At 42.9% G+C, this 21197-nt stretch overlaps 1 protein-coding gene across 2 annotated transcripts in view; it reads left to right on the top strand.

Moving 5' to 3' along the window:
* Positions 1-21197, top strand: part of col7a1 (collagen, type VII, alpha 1) — a 73245-nt gene that overhangs the window by 41690 nt on the left and 10358 nt on the right. Inside the window, exons 61-97 of one of the 2 annotated variants that reach the window (XM_064298470.1) lie at positions 185-220; positions 308-343; positions 1530-1610; positions 1895-1930; positions 2493-2564; positions 2781-2825; positions 4542-4577; positions 4705-4740; positions 5022-5126; positions 6326-6391; positions 6571-6606; positions 7045-7080; positions 7195-7242; positions 7401-7436; positions 7550-7666; positions 7840-8049; positions 8122-8157; positions 8319-8363; positions 8530-8649; positions 8794-8865; positions 9030-9074; positions 10432-10467; positions 11543-11578; positions 11941-11985; positions 12074-12106; positions 12263-12325; positions 12442-12477; positions 12614-12694; positions 14627-14695; positions 15959-15994; positions 16174-16233; positions 16530-16574; positions 16690-16725; positions 18190-18225; positions 18719-18778; positions 20052-20177; positions 20994-21065. In XM_064298470.1, the coding sequence (XP_064154540.1) occupies positions 185-220; positions 308-343; positions 1530-1610; positions 1895-1930; positions 2493-2564; positions 2781-2825; positions 4542-4577; positions 4705-4740; positions 5022-5126; positions 6326-6391; positions 6571-6606; positions 7045-7080; positions 7195-7242; positions 7401-7436; positions 7550-7666; positions 7840-8049; positions 8122-8157; positions 8319-8363; positions 8530-8649; positions 8794-8865; positions 9030-9074; positions 10432-10467; positions 11543-11578; positions 11941-11985; positions 12074-12106; positions 12263-12325; positions 12442-12477; positions 12614-12694; positions 14627-14695; positions 15959-15994; positions 16174-16233; positions 16530-16574; positions 16690-16725; positions 18190-18225; positions 18719-18778; positions 20052-20177; positions 20994-21065 (2220 nt within the window). Of the gene's footprint in view, positions 1-184; positions 221-307; positions 344-1529; positions 1611-1894; positions 1931-2492; positions 2565-2780; positions 2826-4541; positions 4578-4704; positions 4741-5021; positions 5127-6325; positions 6392-6570; positions 6607-7044; positions 7081-7194; positions 7243-7400; positions 7437-7549; positions 7667-7839; positions 8050-8121; positions 8158-8318; positions 8364-8529; positions 8650-8793; positions 8866-9029; positions 9075-9826; positions 9863-10431; positions 10468-11542; positions 11579-11940; positions 11986-12073; positions 12107-12262; positions 12326-12441; positions 12478-12613; positions 12695-14626; positions 14696-15958; positions 15995-16173; positions 16234-16529; positions 16575-16689; positions 16726-18189; positions 18226-18718; positions 18779-20051; positions 20178-20993; positions 21066-21197 lie in introns of both variants that reach the window. The other variant, XM_064298471.1, reaches the window with a different exon arrangement.

Raw genomic sequence — 21197 nt, 5'->3', positions numbered from 1 at the left:
TCACTTTCTTATTGCTGACAAATGGGCCTGCATGCTGTATTGTACATACAGTAAAATATTTTGAAACATTGCTTAAAATTCAAATTAGAATGTATCACATGAATGGGAATCCTAAAATGACTACACTTACAGAAATTGCATATGGTTGCACTGTATGATTTTCTGTTGTGTTCTGTGTCTTTAGGGTGCTGATGGACAGAGAGGATCTCCAGGGCCCAGAGTGAGTAAATGCTATCTGTCCATTTGTCTGTGCATCTGTCTGAGATGTTTGTTAGGTAAAGCTATTTTCTGCTCTTTTTCCCCCCAGGGTGATACGGGAGACAGAGGAAGCCCAGGAGAAAAGGTTAGAATGCGACCCTCATCACTTCCACATCAGTGTGGTCAAACTTCAGGGCATGCCGCATCACAGGGCACATGATATCCAACGCAAGGATATTTAAGGTGACATTATAAATGTTATCTCACAGCACTGGTTGCTGATTGGCTCGCCCTGCTGTCCTTCATTCCCCTGGATTTCGTTTCCCAGCCTGTAGATTCTCAGTGGGAGGGAGCGCAGTTGGGCAGGGGCGGACCTCTGCGGTCCTGCAGTCTGCTCTCCCAGATCTCGGCGTGTGCGTGCTGTGATGCGACAGGGGGGGACTGGAACTGGGGGCTGTGACCGAGCCTTTACGGCTCGCGGGCATGGAGCCTCTCTCGGCTCCGGGGGCAGGGTGAAGCGCGAGCGTCAGTCCGTGACAGAACCTCCGCACTAATGTCCATAATGCTGACGAGCGCAGAGAGAGCGGGCCGTGGGGTTTATAAAGCACGGCCAGGACTCAAACTGCGCCACAGCCTTGGCTCGTACTGCGGGCTTCTCTGGGGCCTCATTCGGCTCCTGCGGCAGCTCGACTGCGAGCGATCGTTTGATAGAATGTGGCAGCGCGTGAGAGCCTCGCTGTGCCAGCATGCGCAATGCTGATGATGAGAAGAGGCTCATTAAAGGGATGCACTTTCATTTAAGGGGAGCTGGAAAATAAATCAGTGTCCAAATCGACATACTAATAATGTTATGGCACAGACCATCTTCACTGGGATAAAAAAATGTATGTAAATGTGAGTGGCTGGCATCATTTTAGCAATGTCAGACATGTCAGCACAGTGCTAAAATGATGCCATCTGACTCTAGTGATGGCTCAACTTTAAATAGAAAAAAAAATATATATATATATATATATATGTGTGTGTGTGTGTGTGTGGAAATAGTGGTCATATGCCAAATGTTAATTTATCAGCAATATACAAGAGATGATTTTTTGTGTGTGTCACAGTACCAGGGAACAATTGGCCCATGAACATTGTTTTTTATATTAATTGTAAACATACCTGACTGTAATGCATTAGCTTTTGATGTCTCTGTCTGCTTAAATTGAATATTATCTTAATACAGTTAAGGCACCCCTCTTTCTCTCTTTCTCTCTCTGTTTCTCACTCTCTCTTTCTTTCTTTTGCTCTCTCCCTTCCTCGCTCCCTCCCTCCGCCTGCACCTGCAGGGTGAGCGGGGTTCCTCTGGTCTGGACGGCCGCAATGGACAGGATGGTAAACCGGGTGCTGCAGGGCCCCCAGGACTCCGGGTCAGTATCTCTGACACATGGGTCACTTGAGCACCGCCTGCACAAGCTGAGAAACTGCCTTTCTCATTCTACACCACACCGACACTATCTGCCTTGTCAATGGCCACAGGAAAGCATATTGTCCAAAGAGTAGGACAACAATACATTTCCAGTGAATTGTCAGTATCTTTGCATGTATGGATGCTGTTCAGCTGGTGTCTGTTGCCAGTCTATGTGGTTACAGTGATAACTGGAACACATGTACAGTATGTTGGTGAATTGTTATGTTCTGTTTCGTGTTTCAGGGGGATCCAGGAAAGCCAGGAGAAGCAGGGAGAGATGTGAGTGAAGCACTTTTGATTCACATGAAAATTTAATTAGACTATGGTGGTGTTGGCGCTAACCCCTGACAGGACGATATGTATGGTGTCAGTGCTCTCCCCTGACAGGACGATATGTATGGTGTCAGTGCTCTCCCCTGACAGGATGGTGTGTGTGGTGTCAGTGCTCACCCCTGACAGGATGGTGTGTGTGGTGTCAGTGCTCACCCCTGACAGGATGGTGTGTGTGGTGTCAGTGCTCACCCCTGACAGGATAGTGCGTGTGGTGGCAGTGCTCACCCCTGACAGAACGGTGTGTGTGGTGTCAGCCCTCACCCATTGCATTACAGGCATTTAGCAGATGCTCTTATCCAGAGCGACTTACGCAACTTTTACATAACATTTAAAAAAATAAAAAAAAAATTTAATTTTTTTTTTTAACATTGTATCCATTTATACCGCTGGATATGTACTGAAGCAATTCAGGTTAATTGCCAGGACGGTGTGTGTGGTATCAGTGCTCACCCCTGCCAGGACGGTGTGTGTGGTATCAGTGCTCACTCCTGATGGTTTTGTTCACTAGGGCCTCCCAGGACAGAGAGGGGGTCAAGGTCCTATAGGTCCAGCAGGGCCTTCAGGAAACGCTGGCATACCAGTGAGTACCCCTCACACACACGCATGCACACACACACATGCACACACACAAACACTCATATACGCATGTACACACACACAGACACGCACACATGCATGCACGCACACACACACATACACACACACGCACGCAAACACATACGCAAACACGCATATACACAGTGGGAAATTGACTCTTCTGATTGCCCTCATAACTTTGTTATGCCTCGTTCAACAGGGAAAACCAGGAGATGATGGGAAACCAGGTGTTCCTGGAAAGACGGTGAGTGTTTCCCTTCACTGGCAGTACTGACAGCTATACATGTATCATTCCATTAGCAAACAACTGTCCAATCTATTGTGACTTTCATAATGGACATCCATATAGGAAAGTTACCTTTCTAATCAATGTAGGTTTTTCTTATGCATAGGATTACATTTTGAGGTTCCAATTTGCACCTTCCACATCGGATGAACAACATATGAATACATTTAAATATTGATTATGATTCACTTTTCTATTCTTACACACAAATTGCATGCCTGTTTTGACACATTTAGGACACTATGCTTATACAGTGAACTCCATAATGTTTAGGACAAAGGCATATTTCTTCTTGATTTGGCTCTGTACTCCACTATTTTAGATTTGTAATAAAAAAATAATGTGTGGTTAAGTGCACATTCAGCTTTTATTTACTGTAAAGTTATTTTTATACACTTTGGGTTCACTGTTCAATGTAGAAATTCCAGCACATTTTATATATAATATTTGGGACAAATGGCTTCACAGGTGTTTCTGATTAGTCAGGTGTGTTCAGTTGCTTCCTCAGTGCAGGTATAAGAGAGCTTTCAGTATCTAGTCTTGATTCTAGGCTTTTGATTGGCTTTGGAATTTGTTATTGGCATTTGTCAACATGAGGAACACAGTTGTGCCAATGAAAGTCAAGGAAGCCATGATAAGCCTGAGAAAAAAAGAACAGAGACCTAGGCCCAACCTTAGGCTTACCAAAATCAACTGCTTGGAACATTAAAAGAAGAAAGAGAGCACTGCTGAGCTCAGTAATCACAAAGGGCCTGGTAGGCCAAGGATGATCTGATGACCAAAGAATTCTCGCCATAAGGAAGAAAATTTCCAAACACCTGTCCGATAGATGAAAAACACTCTTCAAGAAGTAGGCACAGTTGTGTCAGTGACTACTGTCTGCAGAAGACTTCGCAAACAGAACTACAGAGGCTACGCTGCAAGATGAAAACTAGTAGTTAGCCGCCAAAACAGAATGGCCAGTTTACAGTTTGTTAAGAAGTACCCAAAAGAGCCTGCAGAGTTCTGGAAAAAAGGACTTATGGACAGATGGACACTCTTTTATCAGAGTGATAGCGAGAGCAAGGTGTGGAGGCAAAAATCAAGAAAAAATATGTCTTTGCCTCAAACATTATGGAGCTCCCTGTAAATGCTATATTTACATTCCCTTGCCAGAGGCTTTGAATATGTTTTTCTGTAATGTACTACTGAACTAGATGCATTCTAATATTATGTTCAATAACATAATTAGAATATACAGTATATATATTTAACAACTGCATATGCACTTTAAATGCTGCAGTGCATGGAACATGGGCCATCTTTATTTTGGGTAACGTGAATATCAATGGCGAGTGTTTTTCATATAGTCATTTTTTTCTTGCATCCCAAACTTTGACAACCACTGCCCTAGCCCTTCAGTACTTGCAAGGTTAAACTGAATAGAGTTCATTTGAAGGCAGGTACTCATTAATATTCATGAGCACACTGTTTGTTGTTGGGCTCTGATTCCTATCACTGTTGCTTTGTATAGAATTGTGGACAGCACCATCATTCAGAAATAGAATGCATACTGAATTTGATGAGTGGGTTGATAGAGAGCAAACTTGGCATGAATCCTCAGAGGGGAGCGGAAGTCTTTTTCCAAGTTTAATTAAACTATTGAAATTAACTGTGGTCTTTGTTTCTCTCCAGGGAGAAGACGGCACTCCAGGGGAGGACGGCCGAAAGGTCAGGGCATGGGTTAAAATGCTTTAAACACACGGGTCTGGTCTCTTTCTTTGTAAAAATGAACACGTTGTGAATGGCCTGTCGGGCTTCCTTTGTGAAATGACTAAGAGTGTGTGTTTTTTCACAGGGTGATAAGGGCGAGGCCGGGCCTTCGGGGCGAGATGTGAGTGCGTTGAAGACTGCAGATCTATCTGTGTCTCTCTCCATCCCATTTGTCTGACACATACAGACTGTTTACTAGCTTTCGTCCCATTTTTTTCTCTCGTCCTTTCTGTCCAACTCCCTAGCCTCATTTGTTGTCTTCTTATCTCTCAGTGTCTTTTCTTGTTCCTCTTATGCTTAGCTTTGTTTCAGTTGACTGTGGCTGCTGTTTATTCCTGTACTGAAAACACAAATAAAAAGGCACTGATGAACGAGCCTTGTTTGTGAATATCTCCCTTTCAGGGACGAGACGGATTGAAGGGGGATAGGGGAATAGCGGGACCAGCGGGTCCTTCCGGCTCCGCAGGGACCCCAGGGAACCCTGGCCCCATTGGACCTCCAGGACAGGTAGCTGTGAACATATACATGACCTGCCTCCACACTTGTTCTGTCATACTGTGTTTTGTAGGCTTTAAAAATCTGTCACAGAACCATCATCACTCTCCCTGTACTTATGCCTGTCATACAGTAATGCCCAGGGTTTCCCCTCGGCGTGTCGTCCAGGGTTTAACCCCCTTCACTCGGACTTGCACATTTGGCAGCCCAGTTTCCTGCTGACATACTGGGCAAGTGGGTACATTGGTCACCCCATGAGGCTGTGCTCAGAACATTTTCACCATTTTCTTCAACCTAAAAATACATTTATTTAATTTCTTACACTGTGTAAAGTTGTAAAACAGTTCATTCTTGTGATTTTGCAGGGTCGCAGACTTTTCCTGTGGGAGAAAGTATGTGTGATCTGGAATTACTTACAATGTAACCGGAAAGTTGCAGGGGGAAAATAAAAAAATAACCCTAAAAATGTCAGTGACATTGTTATTCAACAAAACCTTACTGCAACATGCTTGCTGTGCCATTATCATGGTGCTACCTGGATACAAAGCTTATTCCACTCTAAAAGCAGGAAAAATCCCAGGTATCCATGTCGTGTATGTTCTAATCCTGGAGCTGTACATACTGTATGATGAATGAACCACATACGCCAATTCAGTTTGATTTACAACTCCAGCTCAACCCACCTTTAATCTCACACCTGACACATTTCTCTATCCCTCTCTGCTTGTCTGCCTCAGTGGCAATAAGAGCACAGCATTGCGTGGGTTAACAGAGCAGTTAAAAGGGATGTCCATAAATGTATTGTGGAAGTGGGAAAACGTGATTTGATATGGCGAAGTTTATGTGAAAAACAAAGGATAAAGAAGATATTATGACGCATGAAAGAGAATAAATGGTGCATGAATAGCCTTGCAGGGAGGGAATTATAATACAAGCAGCGGTACACAAAAAGGCACCGTATTCAAAATAAACACACCCTGCTCTCTTTAATTATGCCCCACGCTTGATCAATCGCAGTCGGGCCCTGAGTGATTATGCAGGCCTGGGTAATTCAGTGTGAAATGGCACCTACACGCTAATCGCCTAGCAGGGCACTCTGTCGCCATTGCGAACAGATGGTAATTCAACTGTTCCTGGACCTGGGTTTTAACATTTGCATTTGATCTGAAAGGGCTCTCTCTCTCTCACTCCTGTCCTCCTGTTTCTCCCAGGTGGTCTATCTGAAAGGTGCAGAACCAGCACCTATTCCGGGCCCCCAGGGGCCCCCCGGGACACCAGTGAGTAGCTGTACCATAAAATCAGTCTGTCTGCACTAACTTATCTGTGTCTGCAGTACCACCCGGTTTTTCTGTTTGTTTTATGCATACATTTGAATATCATGTTGTCATGTCTTGTTACACTGCATATCATATTATGTCTTGTATATGATTCTGCAACCACACTCTTTCTTTCTCAGGGGGTCCCTGGAATCCATGGAACTGCCGGGGCAAGAGTGAGTCAGTCTGTCTGTCCTTGAAGAAAAATTAGGGATTGTGATGATAGTTTGCTGTATTATCATGGTGATTGGAGTTACAAAACTGTAGCAGCAAGGAAAGAAATCCAGCTACACTTTAAGTACAGAGGAAGAAAAGGGTTCTTTTTTTAAAACCAATGCATCTTGGCAGTAGTCTTCGTCAGGGTTTTCGTGTGGAAAGCTAGTGCCAAAACATGTTGGTTTCAAACTGTAAAATAACTCTATTCTATGTTTTTCGGTCCTTCCCATCAAGAAAGTATTTCAGTGATTCATGAGGGCCTTGCTTCTCTGCATGTTTACTGGTTAGCAGAGATGTTCTACGACTCACATGGCTTTGCTATAGTCTGGTGCTAAAGATGCAGACATAGCCCTTGCCCATGGCTCTCTGCCCTCATTTGTTCTGTCCTTGTGTTTCAGGGTGAGAAAGGGCCACCAGGGGCAAAAGGAGACAGGGTAAGTCACATCTGCCACACCCCTTAGTCTGCAAGCTTCTTTGTAAATGTGCCTTGCATGTGTGTACAAGTGTGGACTTACTGTATTCATACTGCTCACTGCACATTATGACAGGGTGACCCAGGGGAAGATGGGGGTCCAGGCAGACCAGGAACAGCAGTGGTAAGAATAACAATAATGATGAATTCACAAGGAAAGTGGTTAGAAATATCCTCCTGTGGAAAAGGCTATGTATCCTATTAAATGACTCATCTTTTAACTTTTTACAGCTTTTTGATGCCTTTTCTCTTAAACAATCTTTGTTTATTCTTCTCTTTCAGGATGTGAAAAAAGGTCTCCTAGACTTTGGAATTGAGGTCTGTACTGCCATGTAGTCTCACTCCCTGGTGGGTGGTCAGTGTTGCTGTAGTACAGAAACAGCCTTGGGTGTGCAGAGAAATGGTGATCATGAGATGTTTCTTCTCCTCAGATTCTGGAACTGAAGGAGATGGTGGACCAGTGGCCGACTAGAGCCCCACCAAAGCCAGAGAAGGGACAGAGAGGAGACAAAGGGGAAGCAGGACAAAGGGGACCCCCTGGGGTTGATGTGAGAGAAGCTCTTATGGGAGATGGGGCATTAAAATAAACATTCACAAATTTTGTGTGGGACTTGCCTGCTGCCTGTGTGTGTTGGGGGTAGTGGGTGAGTCCATGTGTGTATTAGCGTGTGTCTGTGTGTGTGTGAATTTGCGAGGAAATTGATGGTCATCTCCATTGCAGGGGCAGCGCGGTCTACCTGGTGAAAGAGGCCAGAAGGGTGATCAGGGAGAACGCGGGCCCCAAGGGGCCACAGGACCCCCAGGGCGAGCCATTGGGGAGCGTGGCGCTGAAGGTCCCCCGGGGCAGGCAGGGGAGCCAGGAAAACCTGGTATACCAGGGGTTCCAGGGCGAGCGGGCGAGCTGGGCGAGGTCGGGCGTCCTGGAGACAAGGTGAGATCATAAACACAGGAGTGCATGGAGCAAAGTCATGTAACAACAATGATAACACTGTGTGTCTTATAGGGCGACAGAGGAGAGAAAGGGGACAAGGGAGATTCTGTGAGTACTGCCCTTGTTGTCCTTAAATATGGCCATTAATAAGCCTGAGTTTCCTCTGCTGGATTTTAATCTGTCAGAGCATAGCCACCTCTTCTGTTCTCATGGAAAGTGAAGATGGGACATTGCTTTCGGCTCTTGAAACTTCTTATCTCTTCTTTCAGGGGAAAGCTGGTGTAGCTGGAACAGCTGGTCCCCCTGGTCCCAAAGTAAGGGGACATCTTGAACCTCAAGACACACCTAGGAGGCCCACAAACCAACAATTTATACACAGCTCATAATGCTACACAGCTCCATATATGGTACATGCCCATTGTGCAATACATCTACACATATGGATCACTTGTGCTCAGGGAATCTTTGCTGTGTGCACAGGGAGACCCTCCAGATCTGTCCAAAATAGGGTCCATTCCAGGAGTGAAGGGTTCAACAGGGGATCCAGGCCCAAAAGGGGAACCAGGGCTCCCCGGGCCTGTTGGACCCAAGGGGGACAGGGTGAGTCTGTCCCTCTAATTTTTTTCTAGAAAGGTAAAGCTATCACTTTAGGTATTCCTGTGTGTGTGTATGTGTGTGTGTGTGTGTTTGCATGCACATGTTGAGTCTGCATGCATGTCAACTCTTTAAAAAACTGTTTTTCAGGGTTTTCCTAGCGCTCGTGGTGAGAAAGGAGACAGGGGTGATGTTGGAGAGAAGGGCAGAGATGGTTTTTCGGTAAGTATTTGATTCATGGTGGCACATTCACTGAAGCAGGGTTGTTGACTGGGACTGTATGGTTTATGGTAATGACTACTACAGAACTAGTGAGACCACACCCTGGTCGATGTTCCACTCAGCTGTAATAAGAAATTGATGATAGTTGGATGGTTTTATTCTAGGGGTCTCCAGGAGAACCAGGAAAACCAGGACAAGATGGGAAACCGGTAAGATACAGGGCAGGTTACTATTAATATTATGCATGGTGAAAGGAAGGGAGATAAACTAAAATACTATAATTGTTGTGTTAATTTTTTTCCCATTTCATGTCCCAAGTGTATGTTGAAATTACACTTCAGAAGAAATTACTGCAAAACCATGCATGTTAAGTAGATCACATCTAATGTATGCTGTATTCAGATTTTTTTGTTGCGAACAATGTATAGACTGCTATTTGCGATGATATTACAGTACCAAATATGTTATTTATTTCTGAATGATAAAACACTTGAATGGGTGATATGTTTAAATCTTTTTAGTTATTTGCTCCACAGGTAACATCAGCCAGAGTGACTTGGTTCCCTACATGGGACTGAAACCCATGAGCAGGTTCTAGGGATGTACAGAGACATATGTCTGTTATTTAGGGTAGCTTAAATGGCATATATTATGACTTTACAGCTAGTCCTTTACTGAAGGGTTGAAAGACAGTGATGCAGTAAATGGGCTCTGCAATCTGCAGTCAGACTGATCCATCTGCATTTATTCATTTAATATTGGCATCATTTAACAGGATGTGACAAAACAATGACAAAAACAGAGAAATACCCAGAATGTTGGCCTTGATAGCAAAATGACCTCTTATCTATGAACAGGACTTCAAATTCAATTGAGTAAAAATAGAGGAAGACGAAGGTAGGTTTTGAGAGGCAAAGAGGCAGTAAGATCTGGTTCATGCTGTTTATTTCCCCCTGAGCAGGGCCAACAGGGGCCGGGTGGTCCTCAAGGCCGACCTGTGAGTAGCCCATTTTGGCGGCGTCCTCTCTGGCTGGACTGCATAACAGAGCCCGGGGACTTGCTTTGAGTGCTAGGCCGGAACCTCCTTCTTTTCTTTGGCTGAGGCTGTGTAGAATACCTGTAGAAAGTAATAATTTGCTTCTAATTCTACTTTTAACAACTCATCCTCCCTGTTTTGTCCTCTCAACCACCCATCTCCGTCCACCCCATTCTCCTGATTTCTTTCTTTCACCTTCACCCCTGTCCTCATGCTCAATTCTGTTCGTTCACATCCTGTCCATGTGCCTTTCTTTTCTGTTACATCCTCATTCACACCTGGCCAATCTCTCCTGTCACTCTCATTCCCCATTGCTGTCCTGCTACGCTCTTTTTTATCCCTGCACTTCCGCCTTCCTTCCCCCTCATTCCCCCATCATCTATAACTCTCCCTTCCTTTCTTTCCTCCCTCGCCTCTACGCCTCCATTATCCGACCTGCTTCCCTACTTTACCACTGCTTCCTCTCTGCCCCTCATCCCCTCACTCTCTTCCCCTCCTCCTGGATGCTCCCTATCTCCTCTCCTCTTTAGGGGCTGCCTGGGTTCCCTGGAGTGCTGGGGAGACCGGTAGGTTGTCAGTTCACTTGGGGTCAGAGCTGCGAAATGCTGCTTGAAATGATTGTGGGTTTGTGGGAGACAAAATACAACTCTGGGAAACTCTTTGTTACCCAGCAGTGTCACATGACCAGGTCTGAGAATTTTGTATGCACCCATTTCAGCCAGTGAGCTCAATGTATCACAAGGGAGCTTTTTCATGAAATGTTAGTTTCACCTGAAATGTAACCGTATGTGTAAGTCAGCTCAAAAACTGCATGAATTATTATGTTTTCTGTTCACTTATAACTTTGACATGCCTAAAAGTAGAAGATGTGGCAGAGGTCTTTTGAAATTGTCTCAATCCAGGTTGAAAATAAGATTGAAATACCATTTTACACATTTTATTTAATGCTTTGTTTATTACATTATGTGAGTTCTCTTATTTTAAAAAGTAAATAAATTCAATTCATCATTAATGCTTTTTGACCATAGGCCACTGTTTGTGCATGACTTTGTACATACACACAGAATGAGCACACTCTGGAATGGGTACGCTGATTCTTTGGTGAATAGCCTGGCTATAAGAGAAGATCCATTTTTATTTCATTTAAAAAAGTTTAAACAGTCAGCCTCCCACCCTTCATCCCTGACCTATTGCATGTGGCTATTGCTACTGTGCATTTTTTTCTGCTCTTCATGCTGATCCTGCATACTGCATTTATGTGTCTATGTGCATATGAGTGTGCCTGAATCTACAGTACGTGTGAGAGAGAGGAGGCACATCTAGCATGTGTGTGCATGTGCATCCAGAGGCTGTTTGATTTGAGTGCTGAATTAGTGAATGTCAGAATGAAAATAGAATTGTTCCGCACAATCAATAAAAGTTGCCACATGTGCGTCTGGCCGAAGCTGATAATGAGACAAAGAAAAATGTGGCAAGTGTACTATGCTTATATGGTCAGGCAATGTTGTCTAGCAAAAGTATACATTTATTATACTGACAGAATGGCATAGTGCAAAAGGAAAAGTGCATGTGATAAGTGCTAGACAGATCTAGAGCAAACAGATTAGTGAATGTAGCATGTCTGCCGCTAAATCTTTTCAGGGAAATCCCGGAGAGACAGGAGTAAGAGGACAGACTGTAAGTACCGTGTGACTGACATTCATCACTCACATAGTCTTTTTCTAGCATTTACACACTCGCGTACTGTCACATACAGTCTCATCCCAGCATTTACACACACTCTACTTATAATTTCATTTTAATAGAATTATTGAAACAACAAAATTATGAAATCACAAACATCTGAGAGTTGGTATAGTTATTATGATAGTACACATGATGATAATAATAAGACTAGTAGCATATAACAGTAATATACTATATTGATACTATCTGGATACAACCATATTGCACTGTATTTAAATAATCACACAGTCTTACTGTACATACTATTACTTGGTGTCATAGCAAATTATGATGTGAGCTGTGTATCATTGTAGGGTCCCATGGGAGGTAACGGGCCACCTGGGCCCCCTGGAGTCAAGGTGAGTACCGCTTTATCTGCGCAGACGTACATACAAATATCCTGGAAATGGTGTAAGTAGCTCTGATGGTGTGTTTTCACTCTGTCAGGGGAACCAGGGAGAGCCAGGAGTGGGAGTCCAGGTGAGTTGTTAAATGAAATGCATTTATCATAAGATCTGCTCTGACACTACAACAGGGTGGACGTTTCCTCTTTTTAATACATAGAGACCCTGAAGCTAATGCATAGAGACGCTGCAGATGGGTACAGTATCACTATTTCTGTTCGCTCTTCTTCAGGGGCCCCCAGGTCCCCAGGGCAACATGGGATTACCAGGACCTCCAGGGCCTCCAGGAGCAGTAGTAAGTGAGCTAACATCTTATTGGTCAGTTTTTCTTTTGATGCACCCTATGTGGATTCTGATCCTGCTTGTCAGTGGTTATTGTGCATATTTACACTGCTATTTTTCTCTGATCAGGGTCCACAGGGGCCTCCAGGCTTGCCTGGACAAATGGTGAGTAGAGAACTGTGTAGCACTAACCATCAGTTGACCTGTATGTCTGCGTGTAGTTCCTCCCAGGCAAAGGCAGTGTGTGGGTGTTTGCTCAGTCCCATGTGCCCAGTGCTCAGTGATGTGTCTGTCTCTGCAGGGTGAGGGAGGTAAGCCGGGCGTACCTGGCAGAGATGGCGTGCCTGGCAAAGATGGAACCCCAGGACTACCAGGGAAACAGGTGAGTGAAACTCAGAGAGAGAAGATGGGCAAGTCAGATAAAGAGGATTTTTTTTCTATGATTTTTTTTTACTCAATCTGCGAGAATTTAGATTAAATATAACAATAACGTTATCCTCTTAATAAATTTCCTTGTTTTCTGGCATCTAATTCTGCGAGTTGTGTAAAGAGTTTGATTAAATTTGGCAGAATGTTGTGCTGATATTCAGGGATGATTAATTTTTTTCTGTGAGAGGTTTCATAATCATCTAAGACTGAAAATTCAGTTCACAAATTGAAGGCTTTCGTGGTCATAAAAAGTGGAAATTATTTATTGGGTCTCATTATTACAACTGACAACAAATCACACCCACTTTAAAACATCTACACTGGCTTCCCATTAAGGTAGGTATCAATTGCAGAATAATTTTGCCCACCTACAAAGCTCTCAATGATCTGGCCTCTCCCTGCGTCACTAATTTGATAAATGTGTGCATTCCCCCTTGCACCCTCCACTCCTCTAATACTGGCAGTTTACTCGCCACCCCAAAGACCCATCTTCGTAAATTTAGTGACATGGCTGCTTCTCTATGGCTGCTCTCTCTGTGGAACACCCTTCCAATGAACATCAGGACATTTAGCATTTTAAGTTTAAGTGACCTTGGGCTCCAGAAAGGTACTGGCACTTTCGTTTCAAATCTGAACAGGAACAATCTGGACAGGAATAATTCCAAAGACCAGCGATGCAAAATATCAATTTCAGCGTGAAAATGCCAACAAAATAATTGCCACAGATTAAAACATTAACGTACCCCGTTAGTTGGCAGATTATTTTCTTGGCATTTTAACGTTGAAATTGTCTTTCATTACAAACGGAAGCAGTTGTTGATCACTTGCAGCTCCTACCGGCCGGCTAGGAGGAGTGAGGAGTTAGCACTCAATGTATTTCAATGGACAATGATGGAAATTAATTCAAATAAAATACTTGTCGTTGACCGATTTGCAAAATATTTGAGAATTCAGATCCTTGGGCTGCTGTCAGCATGCACAACAAGTATCAGACTGATCGGCCCAGTAGTATGCGAGATTAGCCGCAGACAGATACACAAACAAACACACACACACGACCAAACGCATAATCCCCTCCACGCTCTCGTCTGGCAGAGATGATAATAATAATCTTTTTTCAGTAATTCACAATAATATTTCATGCTATTTCTCGAAAACCGATTTTGAGAAATAACATCCTCCTTGACCTGCTAAATATTGCTGATTTATAGTCTGGCTCTCAACAGGTTTTTGTTTATCATATCTCATAAATAATCATACCTATAAATAAGGGAGTGTGGTTCAATCACAATGCTTATTATATTTTATAATATTCGGTTTAGTCACTGACAAAGAATCCTGTATTAAAGAGAGGTATTTATAATTGATAGCCCCATAAAAAATTTGAATACAAGATCTGTCTCTATTTGTGTTTCAAAATGACAGTAAAATACTACACATGATATACTATTTGTTTCCTTTTATATGTGCTTTATAGCTTGTGTATTAGAGTTGGTATAATTATATTATTATATAATTTAACAAGGTTGGGATCTATGGGTTCTTACAACACTAATGTACCATTAGATTGGACCCTGCTGGTTTTCAAGGTCAAGGTCATTTTGAGTCTCTAATTTGCCAGGTCTGTGCAGAAACGATTCCATAAATCATGCAAAACTTCACAGCTAGTATATAAAGTACAACAGTACCCGATGCAGCGGTTTAATATTTTTGCATTATTTTTTAATGTCACAGTCTGGGTTCATATTCTATGGTTTCTTCTCAGGGCAGTTTCCACACACACACTATGGTTTGCCTGGTATCTGTCATTCTCTAGTTTAGCAGGGCACTGTCTGTGATTCATGTTGCTTATTTTTCTTTCTCTTTTATTCCCTACATCCCTTAGGGTATTGCTGGTCCTGTGGGCCCCTCAGGAGCAAAAGGCGAACAAGGAGACAGCGGACCCCCAGGAAAGGTGAACCATTGCGAGCGAGGGGCTAGATAAGGTCAATCCAGGGAAAGGAGACTATTTTTAAGCCATGCGTCCAAACATTTGTGTCTTTGCTGAGTCGTACTGTGTGTCATCCATGTTTAAAAAAAGGAACCAACCTGAATTAGCTACTCGCTGTCCCTCTAGCCATGCTTCAGTCAGCAGTGCCCCTGTAGCCATTTCACAACATATCACTTATCCTGGCGTGTGCTGTCAGCCACAGACGAGGGCTCGAACGGCTTCACTTCCTTGGTGCAGAAGCTGCCTGGTGGCGCGCACAAATTAGCGTGCCTTCACATACATGCTGCCACAATTTACACATTGTGGAACAGTGCCTCGGCCCCTGCTCCTGGCCTCCTGGGGACCTGTGGGGCTCAGACAGTGGCAGCGTGGCTCCTGGGGGGAGGGAACACACGTCGCAGTGAGGTCAGGGTAGAGCACTTCAGTCAGGCCTTACTCAGCCTGCATACAGATCACCAGAGCTGACCGTTTTAAATGGTTTTTTTACTCTAACAAACACGGGTAAATTTAAAAGCCCTCATACACTTGATCCATGCGGTCTTCACTCTGTAGCTGCAGCTCAAAAGCGCTAGAGAGCAACCAGGGACTACAGGGTCTACAGGGTTACATTATTTAAAATATGTATTTGAGCCAGGTTTGAGGGGTACCAACACACAAGGGTGCCGCATGTCAGAATGTGGAGGGCACTGCAACAGTGATGGCTCGACCTCAGGGATAAAGTATTTTCCTTGGAATACCAAATTAGCGTATTTGTTTCCCTATCTCCCTTTATTCTCTCTCTTTCTCTCTCTCTCGCTCTCGCCCTCGCCCTGACCTGTCCATGCCATCAAGTCAATTTTGTGATAGAATGAGCCCACACTGCTGTCAGAAAAGCATTCACTTAATACCTTCCATCACATTCTGAATATACAGTACAGCTCAGCTTCAGTATTTGGCTTCCCATGGCTTAGAATAGATCTGTCCAGGCTTCATCCCATTGTCTAGAACTGCCCACCAATTGGCATTTAATACTGATTGATTATGAGTGATTTGGATTCTTTTTGATTTTTTTGTTGAGTGCTGGCTTTTGAACTTTTGAACCATACACTTTATTTGTTTCTGTGACTGCTGAGTTGCCTTTGATAAAGCGATAAATGTAATGGTGTGAAAAAAACAGCCCTGAAGAACACCAAAGTTGAAATGACATAACAACCTTTTTCATTGTCTATGTGTGGTCTTTGTCACTAGGCTGTTCCAGGCCCTCCTGGTCTGAGAGGACAGCAGGTGAGTCCATTGTTACCGTTTTTACAATAATGTGATGCGATCACTCTGTAACTGATTGAATGTAGATGTAGTGTGGGGGTACAACTGGTACTGGTTTGAAGACATAATGTGTACTGACATAGTGGGGTTTACGCAGTAGAGACACATGGATGAAGCTGTGTTTTCTCTCATTGATCCAGGGATTACCTGGGGAGACATTACCAGGGATAGCTGGAGAGAGGGGACCGCCTGGATTGCCGGTGAGTAGCAGCAGTTCATCAAAAACAGTGAGCAGGTGTTGAGATCTAAGTGTTGGGATGTTAGACAGTGGGCATTCTGACACTTCGTTAACTTCCCTTCCCATTAGAATTAATTCCAAGTTTTTACTGACAAGCAGAGAACAAGAGTAATGTAATATAATAAAGACATTAGAATATTGTAACATGATCTATTTATAATCAAAATGAAGGTTATGATGATATAGCTTGTGTAGAAACCTTTTATAAATGTAAGAACCAGACATGGATATTTTTTAATGTGGGTGCTTGCCTTTTAGGGAGTGAAGGGAGATAAGGGACCTGCAGGGGGCAAAGGAGAGAGAGTAAGTACAGGACAGGCTATCCTGGCTATTATGATGCTACATAATTGTACAATAATGATTTTTTTTAAAACAGTTACAGTAACATGATGCATTTGCATTTCTCTCCGTGTTTTAGGGAGTCGGTGGGGAGCCTGGAGATCCTGGAGATGACGTGGGTCTATTTTTGGTTTTCCAAAAATTCTGTCAGTTTACTCTGTCTGTCAGGATCAATAAAATCTGTCATATGTTATTCTTGAGTGAAAAAATGACTTGGAAGGTTGTCATTTTTGAGCAATTTGAAGGACACAGATTGCAATTTTGTTGGGTCAGGGTTTTTCTTGAAAGGTAGGTGGAGGTCTCTGTACAAAAGAGTCATTAAAAAAGGACAGCCATATTGCATATGTAGTGATGGCTATAAATTGACCAGGCAATCCTGGATCCCTTTGTGGGAGAGGGATGTCCATTTTGTGGGGAGTCTGAGGCTATTTGTCATGTCTTTGTGGAGGTGTTCTCATTTGCGAGAAATTCTGCATTTGGTCAAAGGGTGGTGTTGTGTGATGAGGTCTTTGTTTCCAAATGCACTCTTAATTTTGGGCCAAGGTATAGAGTCTTAAAGTCCCTCTCACTGAAGAAAAGTGACTGGACATAGGATGTTGTTTGAGTCAGAGGGATTTCCCATAGAGGAAACCTTAAAAATCTTATTGTGAGCAAATGACGTGTTTCGCTCAGTTTATTGTAAAACGGTATTCGCAGATTTACGATATCATTATACACAACATGCATTTATGTCATCGAGGTCATCGCAACATTCTTCGTTATTGGCTAACAAGAGGTCGATGACGTAAACATCTGTTGTGTTGTTTTTTTGATGATAGCTTAAATCAAGGGATAAAATTTTGAAAACCTTTTTTTACAATCAACTGATTTGCAAAATACATTGTTTGGGGAAAGAGGTTGTGTAATTGTTTGCTCATGAGAAGATATGATCTTTTAAAGTTTTCCTCTTGGTTGTTTTCAAACACTTCCTAGGTCCAGGCACTTTTTGAGGTGGGTGGGACTTGAACACTATTGTGTTCACATAAGAGAACAGGTAGTGCCATTGATTTTTTTTTCAGGGAAACTGGCAACATGGTGAACTTGACAAAATATGATTCAGGGCAGTGGGGGACTAGATCGGGTTCAAAAGTCAAGTGGGTTGGAAATGGGAAGACTCCTGTTGGAATATATGTTCTATGAACTGATAGGGGAGGTGGGTGAATTGTTTGGAATTTGGGAGGTGGAAAGGTGCATTTACGAGCTTGATGATGGCGAGGGATTTGAACCAGCGGTTTGAGGTAGTATGACATTTTGACTGGCTGATATTGTACTGGCAGTTGTTTATAATGATGTGTGATTGTGGTTTTTCTTTAACATATTGGTCTGTGTATTTAGTGTATTATTGTATTTTTTCTTCCTTTATTACTTTTTGTTTTTTGGTTTATTGCTGTTGTTGTTACTGTTGTTGTGGTCTTGCTTAATATTGTGGCTGTCCTTTTTCATCTGTTGTTAATAAAGGAAAATTAAAAGTCAAATCTCTCTCTCTCCCCCTCTCTCTCTCTCTTTCACTATTTCACTGCTTTCCCATTTTCTCTGTCAGGGTCCAAATGGTTCACCTGGACCCAAAGGAGACAAAGTAAGTGAATTCTTTGTTTTCTGTTATTCTTTGTTCTTTCACTATTTCGCCACTGAGAACATGTTTTATTTGCCTTTCTTCTGGCCTTCTCTGCTACAACTACGGTGTATTTCTTCTTTCTCTTGGTGGATCAGCTGGAAACATGGTATGCTGTGCTTTGCTTTCACATTCTGAGTTCTTCCGCCTTTCCTCACCTATTACTCCAATTTATTTTTGACACTAGCTATTAGCGTAAAATTTGTAAAGAGCTGAATGCACATTCCACATTAATTTGAGCAGTTGTGAATGATTTTCTTTAATATTGGCGCAAATAGCATTTCATTGAGATAAATTGCTTTCCTTTTTACTTCCATTGCTTCGCTAATATATTTTGTCCTTCTCTTTGGCAATAAATGCTTCTGTTCAAGACAGAAATGATGTATCAGCATTTGCATCTGTGTGTGTCTTCTGAGGTTTTCTTTATGTGAAGATAACCACACTGCTAATGTTGTAGGGGGAGCGTGGAGTTGGGCTTGCAGGGCCCCCTGGTCAGCTGGGTCCCCAGGGATTGAAGGTGAGTCCTGTCAATGGCTTCTCATTTTTAGCTGTATAATGTGTGGACTGGGCCATCAAAGCATAGAGCTGAGCTTCACTAGCGATCTGTCGGGTGTAGCTGTAATTAATCACTTCAAGTCAAGAACACTGTTGGCATGTGCCTTTCAGTTCTTCTTGAGTGCCTGCCAGTCTTATACACTGACTCGGGTAGTTGATAAAGTTCAAAAGCACAGAGGAGAAAGAAATAACATTTTATATCCTCTAAAACTAAAGCTGAGTTTGGGAATAATCACCCTTTGTTCAAGGCTCAACAAAGACAAGCAGTTTGCACTACCAGGCTATGTGTGTCTGGACAAAAGAAGAAGGTTAGATCCTGCTGGCATGGGGCTGGAAGCTCTCAATGATTGGCCTCAAACAGGAAATCAACCATATATCCCAGACTCAATTTTCTGAGCTTTACTTCAAGTCTATCCAATCAGAAACTAGTTTAAAAGTAGTGCAGTCTTTTACAGAAAAATATTTCAAGGGGACCCCTTCTGGCAAACTTTTTCATAATACCTGTACACCAGCTGTACCATTTTATTTCAGAATTTTACCAAATGCTTCTGTTTTTTAGGTTCTCAGATCGACCAGTTCTATTTGTGATAACTATTCATAATAGTATCCAAAATCATACTTTATTGCAGTAGTTGTACTGTATGTATGCATGTTTCACTTGGCTGTGTTTGGTAGCTCATGCCATTAAGTGCATTTTACCCTTCCACACCTTGCCTGATGTTTGGATGCGGGAAACTCATTCTCGCAGTATCAATGGTACCACACACGATGCTGCACACAGTCAACCCAATTACCAACCATCCCAAAGTGCTTTGCGCCATTATGTTTGTAAATAAATGTCTTCTAAATGTGAATAACAAAACTAAGAATGTTTGAAATGAGAATCAAATCAGAGATATTCTTCATTTACCATTCTCATTTTGAGGTCCTGTCCAGTATTGTCCCTGATAAGAGAGAGTGAAAGAGTGCACTGACACTGTAAAAGGGCGAAGGAGAAAATAATAAAAATCTAAATGTTGACTGTGATGATTTCCTGACTGTTGATGGAATTCCTGAAGCTGTAGTTGCCAAACATGTTCCAGATTAGCACAATAAATGAATGTTGGCAATCAAATGTAAATAATACATCCCTGTCCCACTGTATGTCCTTTGGACAACAAACCTACTGTATGTGTTGATATGTCCTCATGTCATGCATTTCTCTTCTTATTTATCTTCATACTGTTGGGCTTTAGGGAGACCCAGGACTACCAGGCCCCCCTGGCCCCCCAGGGCCCCGCGGAATTGCAGGAACTCCTGGTCTTGCTGGACTGAGGGGAGAGCTTGGGGCCGCAGGGCCCCCAGGGCCCCTGGGAGAGAGGGTAAGAGGGCCACACTGAGTCAACTTCCTGTATCTACACCCACTGTCTACAATCGCCACTGAATTTAGTATTATATTAAAGACAAATTGAAATATGAAGGATTTTACAAAAGAGAAATGGTGAACTGGGTTTATAATGAGGGTTTGGGTTTCCCAGGCGGGCCCTGCCGTTGCATGCTTGAGTAATGTACAGGGTGGCAGTGTGGTGTAACGGGTAAGGAACTGGCCTTGTAACCTAGGTCACAGCTTCCATTCCTGGGTAGGACACTGCCGTGGAGCAAGGTACCTAACGTGCATTGCTGCAGTATATATCCAGCTGAATAAATGTATACAATGTCACTGCTATGTAAAAGTTGTGTAACTGTCTATATGTTTAAATGGATTGTATGTTGAAAAAGTTTTTTTTTTAAAGAATATAAGCTACATTAATCATTCTGTCCCTGCTAAATGTCTACATGTTTGTTTTATCTATAACATTTATATGTTGGCCATTTACTAATGTAACATCAGCTAAATGCATTAAGATTTATTAAAAAGATATGTGAAGTCTGTTTAGATCAAAGTTTGGATGTATCCACAGTGGCAGTTTTTGGCTCTTTCTCCAGCATTAGGGCATGTACATATCTCACCGGGATGCCACACAGATTAGCTGTCATCTTGTCATCTTTCATAGTGTTATCACATAGCGAAGAAATTCATTACAGTATGATTGAATTATTTGTGCGATTGGTCTGCCTGTCTTTGGGGTCATCTCAGGCTCCATCCGCCTGTGTCTCTATTTGCTTTTGTATGCATATATCTGTCTGTATACACACAGGGTCAACAGGGATTTCCAGGAAGAGATGGTAACCCGGGACCTCCAGGTCCAATTGGACCACCTGGCTTGGCGGTGAGCAGACCATTAGTGTTTCCCTGAAAATATCACATTGTTGTGGCTCCCAAGTGGCTCAATCTGTGTGCAGAAGGAGTCCCATGGCTTAAGCACTTCTATTTCAAGCCTGTCTTGTGTTATTACACGTCT

The sequence above is a fragment of the Anguilla rostrata genome, chromosome 11, assembly GCF_018555375.3.
Source record: "Anguilla rostrata isolate EN2019 chromosome 11, ASM1855537v3, whole genome shotgun sequence".
NCBI lineage: Eukaryota > Metazoa > Chordata > Actinopteri > Anguilliformes > Anguillidae > Anguilla > Anguilla rostrata.
The sequence above is the reverse complement of the archived record's forward strand: the minus strand, read 5'-3'. Positions and strand labels throughout refer to the sequence as shown.